Source organism: Miniopterus natalensis, chromosome 3 (genome assembly GCF_054644295.1).
Source record: "Miniopterus natalensis isolate mMinNat1 chromosome 3, mMinNat1.hap1, whole genome shotgun sequence".
Taxonomy (NCBI): Eukaryota; Metazoa; Chordata; class Mammalia; order Chiroptera; family Miniopteridae; genus Miniopterus; species Miniopterus natalensis.
Window position 1 is genome coordinate 4,427,811 of NC_142083.1, and position 22,366 is coordinate 4,450,176.

Below are 22,366 nucleotides of genomic sequence, written 5' to 3' on the forward strand. Positions count from 1 at the left end.
ATCGAAAAAATAACTTTAAACATTTATGATCAAGAAAGAGTTATTTGACAGAGGCAGGAATGGCTTCATGGGTCCGTGGGCTATGACCTTGACGTTGCTCGAGGACACCCTTTCAGAAAGACCCTGTGCTTGGTTTAAGGCTCTGCTGCCGCTATCTTGAAATTCTTAATGGTTTTATTTTTGAATTTGTGTTTTGTAAATGAAGTCCCTGGGACAGTGGGGCATGGACGTGATTGAGCAGGGTCTGCAGGTGGCACACGGGAGGCTGCAAGCCCAGGGGGCAGGCACCCAAAGGCGCACCTCAGCAGCCTGGGGCGCTGTGTGCCCCCAGCGTGGCCAGGGCAGAGTTGGCCAGATTAGCAGTGGCCGCCATGGCCACAGGGGTAGGACCCACGGGGAGAGGGGGAGAGGCCCGCTGCCTGTCAACCCAGGAGCCTATTCCTGCAGCATCTACACAAATATTAAATCTTCTGCCCAAGTTCCAAGGCAGTGCCTGCGGTGCTCAGGCAGCAAACTTTGCCAATAAATTATTACGGAATAGAGAATACATGCAGACATGCAATAAAGCATGTCAGAGAGTTAATGAGATTTCTCTGTAGTTTACAAGGGACAGTTTTGAAAACAGCTGCAACAATGCAAAGCAAATACCCACCAGCCCAGAAAGACAGATTAAATCCAAAGACCATCACATTTGATGGGACACAACCCTGTTCCATGTGAAGCTGTAAATGAGCTAGTTATTAACAAGGAAGACAAACTTTTACATTAAATTGTCCTTGTAATTGAAAATAAAGGAATAGGATATATAAACAGGAATTTTGGATTGTATACAAATCACGAAACTACTTTCGGTTTCCTGTATAACCTTAGCAAGTTACGGGAAATGTCAGAGGAAATATTAAAATACCATTGCAGACATTTAAATTCAATATAAAGATAGTGGAAGGGATCTTGGTTGTGATGCAATTGCTCTGTATCTTGACTGTGTTGATAAATACATTGACCTACCCAGGCAATAAAACTGCATAAAACTAAATACATGTGCAAATGAGTACATGTAAATTATTGAAATGTGGATGAGATCACTGGGTTGTATGGATGTGCATTTCCTGGCTGTGACGTTGTATTAATAGTTTTGCAAGCTGTCACCATTGAGAAACAGAGGGAAAGGTATATCTCTATTATTTTTTACAGTTTGCACTAAAATCTATGGTTATCTTAAAATAAAAAATTTAATTCTAAGAACTCACATTTACATGTACATGAAACTGATTTATATAAAAAGTATTCTAGCCCAGGCGGGCGTGGCTCAGCTGTTGAGCATCGACCTAGGATCCAGGAGATCGGGGTTCGATTCCCGGTCAGGGCACAGGCCCGGGTTGCGGGCTCCATCCCCAGTCGGGGGGCCTGCAAGAGGCAGCTGATCAATGACTCTCATCATTGAAGTTTCTCTCTCTCTCCCTCTCCCTTCCTCTCTCTGAGATCAATAAAGATATATTTTTTAAAAAATTATTCTATGAGAATAAGCTTCAGAAGCACTAATATTTATATGTTAAAATAATTTATCAGAAATTTATCCCAATGTTGTCACAGCCTACATAATACTCCTAATAGCTCCAGTAATGGTCACATCAACAGAAAGATCTTTCTTGAAATTAAAAAGTATCAAGAATTATTTGTGATCCTGTTTGTTAGCCAAAAGCAATTGATGTCACTTTCGATTTTATCATTAAAAATGAAACTAATTGTATACATATTGATAACCTGAGAAGTGAATTTGCAGAAAACTAAGCAAGAAAAATTGTGTGATCAGTTGATTTCACAATAATACAATGTTATTTATTGTATTATATATAATTATGCTACAATATTATTTTTTGAAATTTGTACATTTATGTTGTAACTCATCTGTCACTATTACCCCATTAAGTTTTATAAGTAATAACATATTTTTAAAGGAAAAATATTTATACATTGTTATCTTTAACAATTCTTTTTTTTACCTGAGTTCTGAACTAAAAGGCCCAAACTTCAGTTTGCACTGGGCATAATAAATTATGTAAGTCCTGGGCTAGGGAGTTTGATGCAAATTAAACAATTTTTTTTCATTTTATCAAAGGGTAGCTAAGATAAATTGAATGGCTTATTTTTGTAGAATTGAACTTGGAATAAAGTTTTGAAATGACATCAGAAATTGAATCTAATAACTAATCCCAGAAGTCAGCTTTTGTTTTTCCCAGAGGGTTTGCCAAGATATTATTTTGCTTATTTTATTTTACGTAAATACTTTTTAAAAAGCCAACAAGATTCATTCATCGTCAACCCTGACATTTGAATTTGAATTTGAATATACATTACTCTGAGAGAGGGCCTCAGGGAAATCTTTCCATCGTTCATTCCTATATTTCGAAATACGTTTATCTTCTTTATTTAAGAAATAGAGGGTTAAGAAGTAGACAAATATATCAATTTGGGTTTTAAAAATCTAAACATCATAGTTTGCGTAAAAATTACTCTGCTTAGGCTCACAGCTTCACACCCACCTCAGCGTGCAAATCCGTTCCTAGAGAATGAACAGATTTCCTGCAGACTTTGAAACGAGCCATCAGCATCCATCCTTGCCATTTTTATGTGACACGCACACCTTTGTCCCAAAAGTAGTTTTAGTTTTAAAAACAAACCCCCAGCCGAGTAGGAAGCTGTACCCCACGGGCCCTCCGGCGGCCCAGCCCCGATTCCCGGCGCCGGGCAGGCCGTGGGGAGCATCAGGTGTCCCTGCGCCGCCGGGGACGCCCTGCGCTGCGCTGCCTCCCGGGCCCCGTCCAGGCCGGGCCGCTTCTCACCCCGCAACCCTCTCTCTCTCCCGCAGAACGACTCCTGGGGAAAGCAGTACTCCTACGCGCTCTTCAAGGCCATGAGCCACATGCTGTGCATCGGCTACGGGGCGCAGGCCCCCGTCAGCATGTCCGACCTCTGGATCACCATGCTGAGCATGATCGTCGGGGCCACCTGCTATGCCATGTTCGTGGGCCACGCCACGGCCTTAATCCAGTCTCTGGACTCCTCCAGGCGGCAGTACCAGGAGAAGGTAACTCTTCTGTCTCTAATGCCTTCAACCGGCTGCTTCGTAAACTGAGTTAATACTGTTCAAGATAACTCGACATCTCCTCCTGAAGCGCGCAATGAGATGAAATGTTTGACGCGGGAAAACACAATCTGTTTTGATATTTCAGGGTTTCTTCAAGATGGTCCTCATAGCTTTTATTGGTTTTCAGTTTCTCTTCGAATAATATATATTTTTTAAACTCCGAATTTTCACTCACGGAAAAAATAGTTACATGTTTCAAAATGCGTGAAGCTGATTTCAGGTATTATCATGGGGCACGTTCTACTGTGTTTCCTCAGTTAAATCATATAAAGCCTTTTCTGGTATATGTTAGAAAATGTTTGTTCTTCCCACGGGGCAGGCACCCATTGCCGACTTCCCCCGGTGCCTCTCTCTGCATGTTGTCATCGCAGTGCATATTATGATCCGTATGCTTAGCTCGACATATGCTGCCCTGTGTCTAGATAAGTCACCACGCCCTCGAGTCTTAAAAATGTACATTAACAGCTGCTATCCTGCATTCGGATACGCCGTCTGTTAATTAAAATGATTGCTGCTCGAAACTGCTCAAGGCAGAGAGTAAAAGTAGAGATATGCAATGATTTGTTCTTGGATTTTTGTTCATATGTGAAAGCCTTTGGCTGAGGCAGACAGTCTTACATTCCTGACCAAACATCAGTAACTTTCCTACAGGTAAGTAAGAATATTTCCTCACCGAAGGAATCATTTGCTCCATGCGGGCTCTGCTGGCCCTGAGAGTATGTCGTATGCCCCTGGCCCAAGAGCACTTCTGAAGGTGACAGTTGAAGGGGCTGTAGAGCTTCTCCTGGTGAGCGACCATGGATTAGACTTAAAATTCCTCACAGAACAGCCAGAGATCGTTTCAGGTTTTATTTACGGAAGTTTTCAGCTCTATACTCCCTCAGCACAGGAAAGGGAACCGAGATACTTTATCTCCCCTGAAGGTAATTGCATGGCCAACACTATTCCAAGAGCAAGGGGTCTGTTATTACTAAAGTAATGAGAAGATGGACCATCAGAATTGCTTTGAGGTTCATTTTAAATGAAGCCTCCAATTAAATTGTAAAGAACAGAGCCCGTAGTGAGGGAGAAGATGAATGCAATGGTGACCCTGACTGAAAATTGTCACTCAAAGGAATCTGGGCTAAATGTGTGGGGATTTAAGAATTTTAACACATGACGCTATAAAGTTAGAGTAAGAGATTTTCAACTCACCTTGGTATACTTGATGTACATGAAATATTTTTAATGTGAAATTTGAATATGGCCAAAGAATCACTTTAATTATATGAGGAACTGATCAAATTAAAATACCCTTATACTCTGATTAGCCTCCTGAATCCAGGAAGCTGAGTGTATAAATCCAAGGCAGGTGCAGGATGGCTTATTTAAAATAAGCCTGTGTTTTCTGATGGTAGGAACACAGGACAGCGAGCGGGTGCTACTCTGGGCTTCAAATGCTGATTGTGTTGTATAAGCTTTTAAAAGTTACTCTTAGTCTAATAATGATAAAAATTAAAATGCTAAATTTACCCCAAAGGAAAAGCCGGTAACATTTTGTCCATCTCTGTAAGAGTTTGTCTGATGCCTATTAAAGGCCCTTTGGAGTAAGAAGGTACCATTTAATGTAAGTAATCTTCCCAGCGTATAAGGGAGTTATGTTTAATCTTGTATTAAACCATATCGAATTTTGCAATTTTATGTGATCAGACCAAAAATGTAATATCCTAAGTCTAGTCAGTTCAGGCAAATGTTCTTTGCTGGTTTAAATGAATAATCCATAGATCCTTATTTTTTTCCTTGCAAATGAAGGACTATAATTGGGGATATCACACACTTTTCTTATTCCATAGAAATCATATTTTAATCAGTCTAGTCTTCCAAATTAGTATAAGCTAATGCTGCAACCAGAGACGAAGGGCTGGCACCAAGCCCTGCTCTCCTTTTCAATTCACTCAAATCCCATTTGCAATAAAGCACATTTCAGGTCACTGGAAATAAAGTGATTATGGTTAATATACTTGCTTTCCTGGATATGCCCTTCAAGAAGAATTTGGGTGGAGGTAGAGTGGTGCCAAATCACTTTTAAACCCTCTCATTTCCAGCCTGACAATTATTGTTCACTCAACAAACCACATACTCCTGACCAGCCACACCCTTCATCCTACCCCCTTAGGTACCTTTACCCCTTTCACTGTTGACGCAGGTTTTGTTACCAGGCTAAAGGGGTCCCTTTGCCCGTGCACACCAAAGCCCAATAAGACACGAACAGACGGTTGCACCAAGAAGTCAGGGTTTATTAGCTGAGGAAGCAGCCCACGCTGGAGAGACAGGCAAGCCAGTGCCCGCCGGAGACGCAGGCGAGCCAGTGCCCGCCGGAGACGCAGGCGAGCTAGTGCTCGAAGGCCTGGCTCCGGGTCGGCCTCCAGGGCATGGGTTATATGGGGGAAACCATTAGCCGTGGTGACTAAGGCAGTTTGGGTCGCAGGCTCTCCTGACTGGTTGGCACTAGGTAGAGGGCGGGTGATCAGTGCATCGGGTCCTGGCCTCAGCCATGGCATTGCTTCTTCTGGTTTCCCCGATTTTCTGGGCCTGGAGCTGAGACACAACTGAGCCTGGATGTTATCTCCAGTTTGACCCAAACTCCGACTCTGGTGAACAGACCTAAGGCCTTCATCCTGAGATTAGTTGGTGCTGGTCAGAGCCTCGTCGCCCTGAGGGCTAATGATGGAGGGGGCGGTCGTGCCAGGGGGAGGGAGGCAGTGAGGCAGGTGCCAGGGGAGGCCTGTCTGCATCGAAAGGAAAGAGAGAAAGGAGACAGGCCCTGGTGAAGCCCTGTGGTTTGTGTGGTTTCCGCTCTGCCCTTCTCTTTGGAAGGCTGTGACATCTTCCCTGCTCACTCCAACCTGTAGAAACCTGTTTAGTGTGTATGTTCTGTGTCCAGGGGAGTGCTAGCACCATGATGGGCGGGTCTGTGTCACTGCGGATATGACTTTCAGCCCCTCACGTGGTCACCTGAGGACTGAGATGCTGAGGATACAGCGTCCTCAGGTGGGACAGAGGAGTAGGAGTGTTACAGGTGCCCAGCCTTTGTCCTGATCTGAGTAGGGAGAGGCCATCATCTGAAGTCTTCTGAATGCTGTCACTTGTGTATACGTGAAACTGCCTTTTAAAAAATGTATTATGTTGCTTATTTAATTATTTGTAAACATAAACACACCGACTCGGGATTTATAGCAAATGACGGCAGTGTACTTAGGTATGTATTTAGCTTAAACACAGATCCCTTTCTAGAAACCAGATTTCCAGTGTGCTTTCCCCTGTGGAGCTCTGACCTTGACTTCCCCGTGAGTAGCAGGAATGTTATCCTCTAGGTGTCCTTCAGCAGGTGGAAGTGACCTCCTAGTTGCGGGGTTCATCGGGAGTGTGTTCTGCTTTAGGGCATGATGCGTCCCTGGCTCAGAAAGGCGGATGGCTGAGCAGGTCACTGCTGTCCTCTAATTGAGTAATTTAAAAGAGAAAAATCTCTCCGGCCAGAGTAATGGCAGAGCAAAGAAGAAACATCTGGAGTGAGGCCGGTGCATGCAGCGAACTGTCTCCCTGCTTTTCTTTGGCTTTCGGCAAGGCGCCTCCTTCCCCTGCGGATGAGGGCGCCCTGGGCACAGCCCCAGCGGTTGAGCGTCGACCTAGGATCCAGGAGATCGCGGTTCCATTCCAGGTCAGGGCACATGCCCGGGTTGCGGGCTCGACCAGTGCGGGGCGTGCAGGAGGCAGCCGATCAATGACTCTCTCATCATTGGTGTTTCTCTCTCTCCCTCTCTGTTCCTTTTAATAAAAACATATTAAAAAAATAAATAAAGTGAAAGAGTGGTATGATTAGACTTGCATTTTTTTTAATAATCCTCACACGAGGATATTTTTCCTAGTTATTTATTTATTGATTATTTATTTATTTATAGATAGTGAGGGAGAGAGAAAGAGAAACATCAATGTGAGAGAGACACACTGACTGGTTGCCTCCTGACTGGGAGCTGGGATCAAACCTGCAACCCAGGTACATGACCAGGAATCAAACCCTCCGATGTGCAGGCCAACACTCTAACCACTGAGTCACACTGGTGGGGGTGTAGATTTGCATTTTTTTTTTAGTGTTCAACAATGTGTACAACAGACTAAAGGAAAGCAAAACTGGCCTGCTGTTCTTTGGCGTTGGGCAAATGGGCTGGTGCAAACTTGCAGAGCCAGGTAGGATCCCAGTGAGAGCAGGTGGAAATGCTCAGTGGGGTGGAAATATTGAACAGGCCATTCCAGACTGAGTAAACGCTGCTTAGGGCAAATGCTGAGCAGCTGAAGGAGATTCGACAACTCAGTTACGTAAAGAACCATGTGATTTCACAAATAAGCTGCCTGTGATGAGAGGCCAGGTCACTGGAGTGGCACTGCTCCTGAGGGTCATTTCAGAACAGGTTCTTCTAGGTTCTTCCTCCACTGCCCCCAGCACCATGCTTCCCAAATTTTAATAGGCATCGGAATCACCAGGAGAGCTGTTCAGACAGATTCCTGGACCCCCCTTTCAGAGTTTCTGATTCATTAGTCCTGGGGGCGGGCCTGAGAATGTGCATTTCCAAGATCTCAGGTGCAGCTGCTGCTGCTGGTCTGGAGACCACCTTTGGGAACCTCTGCCTTAGAGCACTGTTCTCGTCTGCATGCTTGGAGCTGTGCCATGGAAATGCCTGTCTTCTGGCTCATGACACGAGGAAGGGAACATGGGGAGACACGCAGATCACTTCCACTCACACTTCACTGAGAACTTAGTCAACCAATGTTCCTACTCAAGGAGGCTGAGAAATTTAGTCCAGTGGGCAGCTCTAAGACCAGGTCACTCTATACAAATGTAAGAGGCAGAGAGCAAACAGATTTAGATGGAAACTAGTGGTCTCTGCCAGAGATACTAGAACAAAACAAGGAGACAGAAAAATACATGGGATTTTGTAGGGAACTGATGCACTTTGGATGGGTTGTGGAGTACTTGAAAACAGTATAGATCTAGCACCTAAAGCTATTTGTATTTGGTTTGGCGAGCAATGGAGAGCCACTGGGGCTTTGAATTATAAGGCCTGACCCTATAAGAAGGTAGATGTTAGAGAATGGACAGATAGAGCGAGAGGTGATGGAAAAATAATATGGAGGGAGAACGTGTCTTCCATTAAGCTGCCTGTTAGTAAACTTGGAGTGCATTATCTAGAGTGCCTCTTAGGCATTGTTTCTTACCTATCAGGCTAATAAAGTGTCTTTAAATAAGCATTGGTGAAGTCAGACATTTTTCCCCTCTGAAATGAGATAAATAATCTTAACTAAGTATGTTGATAGTGTGAACTTGAAATACAATTTGATATACAACTTAAGCAAGCATAAACCAGTTTTTAAGTATTTTTAAAATTAGTCCTTATAGTTGAACGTATTACAGATATCTCCTTTCCCCAAGGTACCCCCCAAGGCCTTCAACGTGCTATTATCTGTGCCCATGGGTTATGCATATATGCATATAAGTTCTTACAGTTTGCATTTAATATCAGTTTGCATTAGTTGCAGGTGTACAGCATAGTGGTTGGACAATCATATACTTCAGAAAGCGTTCCCCCAGATATTTCTAATACCCCCCCGGCACCACACATAGGTATTTCAGTGCTATTGAGTATATTCCCCGTGCTGTACTTTACATCCCCCTGACTAGCTGTAACTGCCAATCTGCACCTCTCAATCCCTTCACCTTTTTCACCCAGCCCCCCGACCTTCCTCCCTTCTGGTAACTATCAGTCTGTTCTCTGTGTTTATGATTCTGTTTTATTTGTCCATTTATAGGGTTCTTTAGATTCCACATATAAGTGAAATCATATGGTATTTGTCTTTCTCTGATGCAAAATATTTTCAACTTTTTATTCTGACTACACCATTATTTCCCTTAAAGGGTACAAACATATATTCAGATGGTAATATAAAAGAGATGGTTATATTCTCCATTCACCGCTTAAGCTTTGCCAAGTGAAATTACGTTAGATTAGTATAGTCATTTTAAAGGATTTCTTGCTGTCCTACTTCACCAAGTTATTATCAAAGTCAATGAGCTAAAATTTTGAAAGTTATTTAAGCAATTGGAGGAAAGCCATTATTAAAACATTCAGCATTAGCATATTTAATGAAAAATGACCTTTCACTTCAGCATTAGAGTTTTATTAAGTGATGTTTAGAGAAGATCCAAGATGTCTATTAAATGAGGCAAATAGATTATTTTAGCTTTTTCCCCAATGAGAACGTAAAATACTGATTTCATTTTAAAGTTATGACTTTTCCTGCTATCTCCCAGTCGTGGGCTGCGCATGAGAGCACTGGACTATTTTTTAGGTTTTGACAGAAATACCTTACTTACTTGGAGCTCAGCTTGCTGGTAATAACGTTTCCCTACATTAAGCTCCACTCCCCGAGTTTAGCTGAAAAGCAGCATCTTAGAAGCCGATGCAGAGCTGCTAAAGCGGGGCACAGACAGAAATGAGAACCAAGCACCCCCGAGTACGAGCAGGCCCGGGAATGACAGAAGCCGCGGGCCCGTGCGGGGCAGGCCACCCCCTGGGCGCAGGCTCTCCCAGCTGGCCTAGACCAGGCTGCGGAGGAAGGACCCCATCCCGCATCTGGGCTCCACCAAATTTTGATCAATTTATAAAATGTGTTTTTAATTCAACCAGAGATCTTTGTGTTCGGGTATCAGCCAGCCGGCAGACCGTGAGGCTGAGCGGGTCCCACAAGGGTGGGAATTTGGGGTGGCACCGGCTGTAAGAGGTGAGGGGCCCGGACCGCACGGTCGCCGTGCCCAGGAGACTGCACAGCTCGTGCTTCCCGCAGGGTGGTGAGCGTCCGACACCGCCTCGCGGGCGCCAGGGAAAGGTGTAAATTGTGCAATTTTGCTTCCAGGTTGCCAAAACTTACTTTTTTTTAAAAATTACATTTGCCATTTAATTCTTCCATATTTTTCATCCAAACTCGTTAGTACTTCAAAACAAACACAGAAATCCTGTAAAACACCAAAAGACATCTTCAAAAACATTGTGAACATTACTTAAAATATAAGGAAAATTTACAATTGATGTAACAAATGGTTGTTTCGAAATATATTTAAATGTTTTCAAAGGGTGAAAGGGTAAAAGCCTTAACCGTCCGGAAGTTTTTGGGTTTGGAACACTCTTCTCTAGTTGGGTGGCTCATGCTCCCGGCTTCTTGGCCCTAACATCTTAGCCTCCCAGTCACGCAAGCTCCAGGAAGGTGTATGTTGGAGAAATCGCAAAATTTTAGAAATTAAATTTACAAATCAGTTCTCTTTTCTTTTCATAAATGACTCAGGTGACTCTATTCCAAACTTTAAAAAAAAATTAATAAAGCATTCTTCAGGATAACCCTTTCTGTTAGCAGTCTGAAAAATCTAGCATAAAGAATGCTCCCAATTTTATAAAAATATTGTAAAATAATATCGCTTTTTAAAAAAATATTTTTTATTGACTTTTAGAGAGAGAAGAAGGGAGAGAGAGAGAGAAACATCGATGTGAGAGCAAAACATCGATCAGCTGCCTCCTGCCCCTGCCTGCCGGAGCTCGAGCCCACAACCCGGGCCTGTGCCCTGCCCGGGAATGGAACGGGCAACCTTTCGGTGCATGAAACGACACCCAACCCACCGAGACACACCGGCCAGGGCAACATCCCATTTGTCATGTTTTAGATACGAGTGATTAAAAGCTGCACCTACACAAGCCTAAAGAACCGTTACGAAGAAAACTGAGCATCCTGAGAGTGAGTGTGATGGGCTCTCCGGTATGAGAACAGCTGTAAGAACACATCTGCATTGTAAATGCCGAATTACCGGAGAGGTCATTCACGCTGCACAGAGAGCATTAACATAAAGGTTTTCTTAGCAGAAAAGCTGCTGGCTAAATGTCGATGTTGCCAGCACTGCAAAGAAAGAAGACTTTTCTGTTTAGGCATCCTTATTATAATTTTACTCTCAATGAATTCACATTTTTAAGATCAGAGGCCGGGGATCCAGGGAGATGGCATTATCTTCCACCTTCCCAGATGTCGCCAGCAGAGTGGCAGAGACACAGAACACCATTCTTGCTTTCCAGCTCGGTGCTGTGCAGAGAGGTGCAAGCGGCTAACGGGGATACAGTGTTCAGAAGTGCTTTGCAGCTCAGGCTTTGCATTTTCCTTCCAACATCCAAAAATAGACCATAGCACCCAAAGGAGACCCCGTTGCGAGCTAACATCACTACTCCAAGATGGTGGCATTTGTAGGAACAATATTCTTCGAAAAAGGCAGTGATGCTCAGCAAACCCTAAATGAAATTAATTGCATTACTCATTGCTTTAGCTCTTGTATTTAGTGAACTAGGTTGTACATGGGCATTGTTTCCAAATATAAATAACTTCCCCTTAAAAAATCATTTTGTCAGTGCTGTTTAGGTGCTGTTGGCTTTATAAACACTGAATACATACTTCAGAAGATCAATTTTTATGATTCTCACTGACCAAATAAAATAGCACCCCACAGATTTTGTATTGCTCCAAAGTTTTTCTTTGGCTATATTCGATATAGACGTCACTCAGATGTCTGAGTTATTAATATTTTATTACATTTGTCAGTCAAATGGATACATAAATCCTGCATTTATCTGGAAGCAAATGTGCCTGCTGCTGCAAACATCTTTGCAAAACCCTAGTGCTGCCTGGAGATCTAACGGGAAACATGAGGCGTGATGTCGCTGTTTGGCATTTATCACTAGAATCTCCCAACCGGCTTTTAAAGGAGTTATTTTTCTTATTTAATAGTTGGAGAAACTGGTATAAATGAATTATAAATTTTACCTCCAGACACAGAGCACTTCACTGTTTCGGAATGTAAATTAAAGCTTCACGGGGTTTGCTCGCTTAGCTGCTTTGTACATGTTTCTCAGAGGTTCTGTAAATTCAAAATTTTTTCTGGAGTAGAAGTATATGGAAATACCATTTTGGTTGGTATTTTACTCTTTTATATTTTAATATTAAAATGTTGCTGAAATTAATTATTTTTGACATTACCTTGATATTACTGTTTTAAAATGTTTTTAATTAAATTTATTAGAGTGGCACTGGTTAATAAAATGATACAGGTTTCAGGTGTACAATTCTGATACATCTGTGTATTGCATTGTGTGCCCACCACCCAAAGTCAAACCTCCTTCCGTCACCATATACTTGACCCCTCCACCCTTTACTCCCCCTATTTCCCCCTGGTAACCACCATACTCTTGTCTCTAAGAGCGTCTCTTTGTCTTCTTGGTTCATGTGGTGCTTTCAGTTTTATATCCCACCTATGAGTGAAGTCATAGGGTTCTTGACTTTTTCTGTCTGACTTATTTCGATTAGCATGATATTCCCCAGATCCATCAAGACAAGCAATAGCAAGTGTTGGAGAGGTTGTGGAGCAAAGAGAACCCTCAGTCACTGTTGGTGGGACTGTAGACTGGCACAGCCACCGTGGAAAACAGTCTGGAGGCTCCTCAGAAAATTCAGAATAGAGCTACCCTATGACCAGCAATCCCTCTCTAGGTATCTACCAGAACAAAATGGAAAGCATTTATTCGTAAAGATACACGCACCTCTATTTTCATGGCAGCATTACTCACAGTGGCCAAGACATGGACACAACCCAAGTGTCCTTTCGATAGGATGGGGGACAGGTACACAGTGGAACATGACCCAGCCATGAGAAAGGATGCAGTGCTTCCATTTGTGACAGCGTGGATGGATCTCGAGAATACCTCATTACTTTTAATGAATAAAAGTTAATAGTTTTATTAGTTCCTCATGGATTTTTAAACCTAATTGTAGATTTTGAAGTTATGTGTTCATGTTTTAAAATTGTAATTTTTTTAGGAAAATTAGTGCAAAATGTTGCAACGATTTAAAAGAAGAAGTGGTGGCATTAAACACACAAAATGTATCATTGCATAGTAATCTGTAAAAACTTGCCAGAATATTTGAGCGATAATGTTAGCCATGACGTTTCCACAATGTTGGAAGGGCCACCCTAGGATCGACTGTTTTCTGTAGAAACCTGAAATTGTTATAGCATAGATTGGATTCTGTGAGTTCAGAGAATTTCTCTGAGATTTTTCAGAAAAATATTAAATTATCTTCAAAGGCATAAGGTTACATGAGAATAGAGCTTATTATTAGGCTATGTTCTTCATGTCTGCACTTGCTGATCTTATACTTATTAAGACTCTTATATAAATTAATTGTAAGAATTATATAAGAAATCTAGCTCTGTTCCCTTGAAAAGGGCTGTGATATGATAACTCTTCTAATGGGAGCCACTGTGTGATTCAGTGTAGCTGAAGATAGCTGCTAATAATTACCGTGCTCACAGCACACTTTTCTTTACTCTGCCATTTTCTTTGGAAAAGCAAATAACATTTCATAATTTTGAGTTTTACACAAAGCAAGGGAATTAACCTCATTTTGAACAGGTGGCAGGATGTCTTAATCTCTTAGTCCCAGAAGTTTCCTGTGATGTAAGTGACAAAAAAAGAGCTCCTTATGATCCTCTGACATCAAATATAATATTCCTGTATCTAAAGTATGTAAAATGTGTAAAAGGAGGTACAGGCCTAACAAGAGCACACAATGTACAAGGAGTTTGTGGGTGTGCTAGCAGGCCTCATGGGCATGAAATCTTAAGCTCTTTAGTTTTCCTATTTTTTGGTGGTAAAATATACATAACAAAAATTACTTCAACTAGATTTTTGTACATATCATAAATATACATAATAACCTAGAATGCAGCAATTTAGAACATTAATGTCCCGATAACATCACCCCAATATAACTTAAATTCTTCGAGAATGCCTTCTTATCGTGAGCTAGCTATCCATAATATACGGGCTGGGGCCAAAGGAGGTTTACAGTCATTGGTATGGAAAAATACAAACTAATAAATAATAATACAAGTATAAACTCTGTGTTTTGGGTGCTCACAACTGTAAAGCTACTTGAATTCACAAACTTCAACTTGTTCTTCAAGTTCTTGCATTTTCAGTTAATGTATCTTAAACATATTTCCAGCCCTGGCCGGCTGCTCAGTTGGCTAGAGCACCATCCCAATACTCCAAGGTTGTGATTTTCATCCCTGGTTAGGGCACATACAGGAATCAACCCAGGAATGCACAAATAAGTGGAGCAGCAAGGCAATGTTTCTCTCTCTCTCAAGTCTATTAATTTTTTTAAAAGTATTTTCATGTTTTTCTTTTTTTAATTTAATTTTATTGTCAAAAGACAGCATGGGATCTACATCCTCACATTTTTTAGTATAAATGCGTTACTGCTGACTGTAGATACGGTGTTGTACAGCAGATCTCGGGGGCTTATCCATCCTGCTGGACTGGAACTTCATGCCCGTGAACTGGTAACTCCCCTTTTCTTCCTCCCTCCTGCCCCTGGAAACTACCATCCTCTCCTTTGAGTCTATGAACTTGGCTGTTTAAATACCTCATATAACTGGAACCCTGCACTGTCTTTCTGTGACTGGCTTCTTTCACTTAGCATAGTGCCCTAAAGGTTTATCCATGCTCTTGCATATTGCAGAACGTTCTTTCTTTTTTAAGGATGAATAATATTCCATCATATGTATATACCACGTTTTTAATCTACTCATCTGTTATGGACATTTAGGCTGTTTTCACATATTGGCTGCTGTGAATAGTGCGGCAATAATATTGGAATGCTGATCTCTCTTCAAGATCTAGATTTCATTTCTTTTGGACAAATAACCAGATGTGGGATCATGTAGTAGTTCCATTTTTAATTTCTTGAGGAACTTCCACCCTGTTTTCCATAGTGGCTGCACCATTTTGCATTTCCACCAACGGGGTACAAGGGTTCCAGGTTATCCACAGCCTCACCTCCGCTTGTTTTCTCTCCCTCTCTCTCTCTCTCTCTCTCTTTTTTATTTCGATATAGCCTCCTAACAGCTGTGAAGTGGTATCTCACTGAGGTTTAATTTGCATTTCCTAGGCAATTAGTGACCCTGAGAATTTCCTCATATACCTGGTTGGCCATTTGTGTTTCTTCTTTGGAGAAATGTCTATTCAAGTCTTTAGCCCACCTTTTGTGTAATTCTTTTTGTTTGTGGGGGTTGTTTGTTTTATGCTTTGTCTTACTCCTGCGTTGTAGCTGTTCCTTGTAAATCTACCTCACTCCTTTTTTTAAAAAGTGTGTTATACAGTCATCACTACTACCCATTTCCACACTTTTTCATGATCCCAGACAGACGCTATGTGACAATTAAACAACTTCTATCCTTTCTGTTTGCTTTTACTATTAAATTTTAGGTGCCGTTAGGCTGCTGCTATCAAGTGGTAGTGAATGAATTAGCAGATATGCATAAAAAGGGAACCTGACGTCGTCTCCGTAGTGCCTGAAGTTGCTGCCCTGCCGCCTGTTAGGTTCTCCACCAAAAGTTTTGTTAGTTTAAGCTTTCCTCATGGATTACATATAGATTAATGGTGATCATGATTCATATTTACATTTTCCCTTGAGAAGGCAAATAAACATACAGGATCTTTCATAGGACACTCAAGGCAATCAGGAAATGCCTTGTTCTTTGGGATTATTTATAAAGATAAAAGTTTATTTACTTCTGTTGTAAATCATTTCAGTCTTAACCCAAGCTACTCCATTTCAAATGTAAGGCTCTTTGGATTAATCCATCTTTGACTATTATCTTATCGGTTGTTTGAAGTTAAGTATAAATATGAAACAAAATTTTATTATCTATTTTGAACAGTTACTTGGTGGCAATATGTTATTTATTATATTGGAGAATGAGTCCAATTGAGATAGAAGGGCCATATTAAGAAACATTTCTAAATTGAACTTGACTTCCAATAATCAATATTATACATAAAATGTTAGTGTTTCAAACTTAACTGAAATTAGCCCTTCTTTCTCTCAGCCATTTCATGCCTTCACAATATTTCTTATAATAGTGAAAGTTTCTTTGAGGCCAGAAAGGGTGGTGTTTTATTTTATTTAATCCCTAGAACACCAAATAAACATGGCATTTATGCATAGTTAACACTTAGCATATTTCTTAAGTGAAATGAATAAAAATTAAACAGATAGCTATGTCATTTGTCTTTGGCCATTGGGGTGATGAATTTAGAGCCTCTTTTGTATTTTAAATTTAGTCCAGATTGATTTATCCCTTTTCGAATGAGACTCTGTTAAAAGCTAAAACTAATTATTGCCTAATGTTATTGTTAAATCGCTTTTCTTTTATTCTATATGAATTATTTTTTACTTACATTTTAACAAAATAATATGAATGACAGATATGTACATTTTACTGTTATAATGAAGATTTTATTCTTCAAAAGTAACTTAAAAGTATTAACCTAAAAGCTATTAGCTAGTAACTTCCAAATTGCTTTGATAAATTTAACTTATATTTGGAAAAAGTTTCAAGTAATAAAATGGAAAGATTTCTTTTATGTGGTTTCAAACACACAAAAACTAAAATCACTACAATGTTTTACTCTCAGGAAACTATATACTTCTCAGAAACAGCTCAGAGACCTTGGTTCAGTGACTGTTTTCTTAAGTGATGTTGCAGATTAGGTGGGAGCATGTCAGAGAAAAGTGCACATGAGAGAAAATCAAATGCCAGTGACCCGACGCTGTAAAATTACCGGGTGGCTGGCTGCTGGCGGGCGGGACATGAGTTACTTGCAGAGCCCCACGTGGGGAGAAGGGGACTTCAGCTCCCAGCGAGGGCCTGGCTCCAGCCTCATCTTCAAACCCCCCTTCAGGAACATTTTCTGAACGTCTGTTTAGGTGGCGTTGTTAAGGAAATTGGTGTCTTAGTCTGTTTGGGCTGCTATTAACAAAATACCGTGATGGGGTGGCTTATAAAGAACAGAAATTAACTTGTCACAGCTCTGGCAGCTAGGAAGTGCAAGGTCCAGGCAGGGGCCTCTTCAGTGTCTTCCTAGGGTCGCTTTCTGGTTCATAGATGACACCTTCTCAGAGGTAATCTCGTGTGGCCAAGGGGCAGGGGAGCTTTCTTGGCCACTCTAACAGGGGTCTTAATTCCATGTACTCATGAGGACTCTGTCCCTCGTGAAGAAAATTACGTCCCAAAGGTCCCACCTCCTAATACTATAGACCACCTTGGGTAATGGTCTCAACGTAGGAATTTTAGGGGGACACAAACATGCCAACTACAGCAAGAGTTTTAAAAATTTAACCGAAGAATCAGTCTTTTTCAGCGTATGAAATAATAATAATAATAGGACACGCTGAACAGTGTGGTGGCCGCTGGATCCTGACGGCCCGGTCGTTCCTGCCGCTCGCTAACCGGGTGTGTTCACTCCCCTGCCGCCCTGTGCCTCTTTTGTCATCTGGGAAGCCGGGGACTGGGCAGCTATCTCTGCGGTGCCCTGCAGCTCCCAAGGGCTCCTGATGCACCAAAGACGCGGTGGTCTCCCTTGCACGACACAAAAGGCGATTGCAACGTCTTGGGTCATCCTTATGCACAAAATTCATGAATGTATAGCACTGGGTGGGGACCCAGGGTAAGGAAACCTCCTGTTAGAATTATAGGGCTCCTTTTATTCAGGGCACATGACTCTCAGGGATTATGTGAACAATCATTTTTAATATTAAATGCCATCTTTATAATAGCCTTTGGGAATTTCCTTCCACTAGCTTCGGGTTTATAGCTACAGCCTGGTTAGCTGCGGCACGACACGTCATGGTAACACCCCGTCACACAGCTGCCTGACTGCCACCAGGCCCGGGGAGGTCCCTGGAAAGCAGGGATCATTAAGCTGAAGCCTCCCTGAGCCCTAGGCTAACAGGTGGCCACATACAGGCGTCAGGAGCGGCTGCACCTCTCGCCCTCTCAGACACTTAGCTCCCCTTTGACTGGTTTCGCCAGAAGCCCTTGCTTTTGTTCTAGGTTAGTCCGAACGAGAAGTCGGACAAAGGCTGTCAAGGCTAGGTTGCCGGTGATTGTAGGCAAAAATGGCCCCTAAATATTTGGAAAGTTACAGTTAAACAATAGATCCGATCACAAGGGAAGGGCTAGAGCAACACCAGCAGCAGTAGCCAAAGACAAGTTAGTGAAAAGAAAACAGGCCTGCCCGTCTCGGAGCCACTGAAGTGAGAAATGAATTAGGTCGAAGCCTCAGGAAACAGCAATACAGAGATATGGAAAAATCCAGGCAGAGGCCGCTGGACCACGGATAGTGTGGAAGGTGTTACTCATAATGATTACCGTGAGTCATCAAGAACAATTTCAACTGTATTCCGTGTGCTCTACTCAGCACAGTGCAGAGCGTCTTCAGAACATTCTGGCCACGGGGTGCGGGCTGGCAAAGGAGCCAGAATTACAGGGCTCCAGCGCTGCTCGGGCCTCCCAAGCCTGAGACCTCTGGGGAGACAAAGGACTGTCCTCCTGTTCCTTTCACTTAAAATTCTAGTATGTTCGAGTAAATGCTTCAATCCTGTGCCCTTCTCTGTATTTGAACTTCCTTGGACATATTTCGCACGTGTCACTGTTTGTGCCTGTGCAGGAAATGTGACTGGTTAGGTCACACGTAAGTTAGGAAATGAACATTTATTTAGCACCAGTTACTTAATTCTCAAATTTTGTTTCTGTAATTTCTGTTTTGGAGTCGAGTTACTAGTTCAAGGCCAGATCGCTCTGTCTCCAAAGGGAAGTGCTTTCCAACACATTCTGTCTCCCTCCTAAAATAACCCTAAAGGAGGCATGAATGGAAACACATTTGGTCCTTAAATTTTACAAGACAATTTCAGTGATTTTTAAGATGAGATCATTTTTTAAATTACAAATAAGTAACAAATGCACAAATTTTCAAGTAATCACAAGCGGAAGAATGGAAATGAGTTTCAAGACAAATGAGAAAGTGTGAAACCATCTCTAAACCTTAGTGGTCCCTTCTCTCTCTTAATTTATCCATTAGTGGCCCCCACCATTTCCTCCATCACTAGTTGTCCATTTGTGCTTCTTTACTTTCCTCGACAGGGAGGTTACAACTCCACAGAGCACACACTTACCTTGAAACTTTTGGTTTTATGGACGGCAAGCCCTCTGTTAATGTGACCTCTGTCCCCCTGGAGCTTCTAGCCAGCGTCCCTAGCTGTGCTGGGAGGCAGGGCGTGGGGTCAGGCGCACTCTTTCAGTTGTCTTCCTTTCCAGGTAGCGTCCCTCTGTCCTCAGTAAACTCTCATGTGGCCTATGTTCCTCCTATTACAAGCTCCCTCTTGCTTTTTTCATATTTTAAACCTACAGTTTGCAACCTGGGCTGAACGTTTGAGTCCCCAGAAGCCTTTAACAAATAATCATTCCGAGAAGGCAGAGCAGACTGTCACGGCTCCCTGAAGGGTGTGCAGTAAGTAGCTCGGAGAAACGTAGGCCTGTGTTCGCCGTGGAAAGAGCATGGTCCAGGGTCCCAGCTCCATAGAGAAAGTGCTGTGTGGCCTTGGGCATGTCATTTCCCTCCTGCGAGTCTCAGCATCTTCATGAAGATGCCACGTAAGCCGGTCCGCCCTGCTGCCTCCTGCGGGCGCTCAGAAGAACGAGTTGTCTTTGGAAACTGTAAATGCTCGTGGGAATGTCCGCACCACTGCTGTCGCCGCCAGTTGAACTTAAAGGTGGAGACTGCTTTCTAGTAACGCTGACTGTCCACCGCTCAGCTTCCTCGGTGTAGACTCGCCTTCAGTCAGGCTTTTCCTCTCCACTATTTAGTTAAATAAAAAGAAGACCACCAGAGACCTCCCAACGAGAAACACGCTGGTGGGGCCTCAGTAAGAGAGAGGACCCAAGTTATGGAAGAGGCCCTTGGCTCAGCCATCGCCCCCCTGCCCTTTGTTTCCTTTCTACTGTACACATACGAAACAGTACTTACCTTTATAGCATTTTTTGTGTTTTTGTTCGGCTCAGAGCACCATCTGCAATCAAGAGGAAAGTTGCCCAGGCTTTGCTCTGTCACTACCTACCTTCTGTGACCCAACAGAGTTGCAGGGAAAGTCCTTGGAGAAGAGTAAAGAGACGAGTGGTTATATGAATAGCGAACATTAGCCTGCTATAGAGAAAGAAAACAATTTATAATTATGAAAACCTTCAAATGCCAAAGAAAACATATGTAGGTGCTACTGCTTAAACATGTGATTTATATATATATATATTTTTTTTTTTTTTTAATTTATAACCTTCTAGTTATCTCTTCCTTCACAATCTTGATGCTAAAGTGCAGAAAAAGTGTGAAACAATTTCTGTGTTAGTAACTTTTCTAACTGGAACTATAATATTATGTCGGACACGTACTCAGTGTTTTCTGAAGCACTAAAATATCTGTATTACTGTAGAGAAAGTAAAGTGCCAGGATGCTATTGTACGGTAGGAAAATGGGGAGTCAGATGTGTCCAGTCTTTTAGTTAAAACTTTACTTTATAGTCTTTTGCTAATCCCAAGTTTACTTTCATTTTCAGGGGTTTTATTCCCACCTGGTTTTTCAGTTATTTGATAATATTAGAGGAATGTATTTGTTATTCAAATGTATAACTAGCTGGTTGTTTCATATAAAGTTTTACCTGTTTGAAGAACAAAAACAGTCTTTTGTTAAAAGTGTTTTCATAAACCCCATTAGGTAAACCAGAGCCAGTCTATATTTTAAAAGAAATGTAATTCTCATACCATTTTTCCCAGTAAAATCGAGCTGCGGGTCTGTGTGAATCCCACCCCATGAGAGCACAGTTCCGGTCAGGCCTGGAGTCCTCTGGCACAGGGCAGCTTGTTGCCGTCACTGTCGTCGTCCTTACAGACTTGAAAACTTCACACAGCCCAGAGCTGAAAATGACCGGCTCCGGGCGGCTCCTCCGCCAGGGAGCCCAGCGGCAGCTGTAACGGAAATCCGTCACGCTCGGGCTCCGGGGTGACCGAGTCGGCGGCTGTCACCCTCTAACCCCGTGCAACCGAGATGCAGAGAAATCGAAACACGCACTGGGGCGTGCTGGGTGTAGACTAGAGCCGCCTGTCCCAACGTGGCGGGACAGCAGGGGGACGGCAGGAGGCCAGCTCACGTGTAGGCTCCTAAAGGAGCTGAGCATCCCCCTGAGCCTGGGCCGCTGGGACGGTTTTAAACAAAGGCGTGGCCTGGTCAGACTTACACCGTGAACGGCCGCACTGGCTTCCAGGCCCAGAATAAACTGTGGGCAGTCAACAGGAGAAGCAGGGAGAGCAGTCAGAAGCTTTTTGAAGTCGTCCATCTAAGGGAAGATGGTGACTTGGACCCTGTTTGCAAGAATAGAGATGAATAGGTGAATGAATTATAAAAGATCCAGAAATACTACTCAGCGACCAAAACAGTACAAAAAATACACACTGATATCAGCAACCACATGGCTGTACCTTGGAGACACCATGCTAAGTGGAGAAATATCAGATATGAAAGATTATATATCGTATCTGTTGATTTGTAAATGCGCAAGATACCAACGTGCATATGTAGGCTTGTGTGTGTTTTCTTTCGCAGTCAGCGCCAGCCCTCGCCCTTGCTGAAGTCTGGGCCTTGCTTCAGCGAGGCCTCTACGGCTTTTCTCCCTCTGCAGGGCTGTGCTTAGCACTTTCCTCTAGTAACAGCCCCTCGCTCTGGTAGATGTTTCCCGAGGTGGTTGTAGCAGCTCCATGTTGCAGCCTCCCCAGTGGAGCGGCACAGGTTTTAAACTGCTCCGTGGTGAGCCTCAGCGCGGATCGCACTCGGGTGAACTCGGGCTTTGACCGGCTGCGTTTGACATGCGTGGGCCCCGCTGCTTTGCGATACCACATCACATCAGACGTGTAAGCGCTATCCTCACGTCCCTGTCGACCCCGTTCTATATAATGCACTTCAAGAAGACCGTGCTCTTAATTTGTGCAGAAGGAATTCAGCTTTGTTAGAATTATTCACTTTTGAAAAACAAATTAATCTGAAGAAGTGCACATTTTAAATACTGTAAAAGCTCCTTTCTTCATCAAGTACGTTGTTTCTCCCTGGTACTCTGCTGATGACTCATTCATTCTCTGTCTTCTTTTAATTATTACCCAGATGGCATTTACTCTTAGTAATTGCTGTGTACCTTCAGACATTCAGT

At 42.7% G+C, this 22,366-nt stretch overlaps 1 protein-coding gene across 1 annotated transcript in view; it reads left to right on the forward strand.

The window, feature by feature from the left end:
* Positions 1-22,366, forward strand: part of HCN1 (hyperpolarization activated cyclic nucleotide gated potassium channel 1) — a 254,087-nt gene that overhangs the window by 182,094 nt on the left and 49,627 nt on the right. Inside the window, exon 4 of the mRNA XM_087815043.1 lies at positions 2,870-3,088. Within this exon, the coding sequence (XP_087671169.1) occupies positions 2,870-3,088 (219 nt within the window). The remainder of the gene's footprint in view (positions 1-2,869; positions 3,089-22,366) is intronic.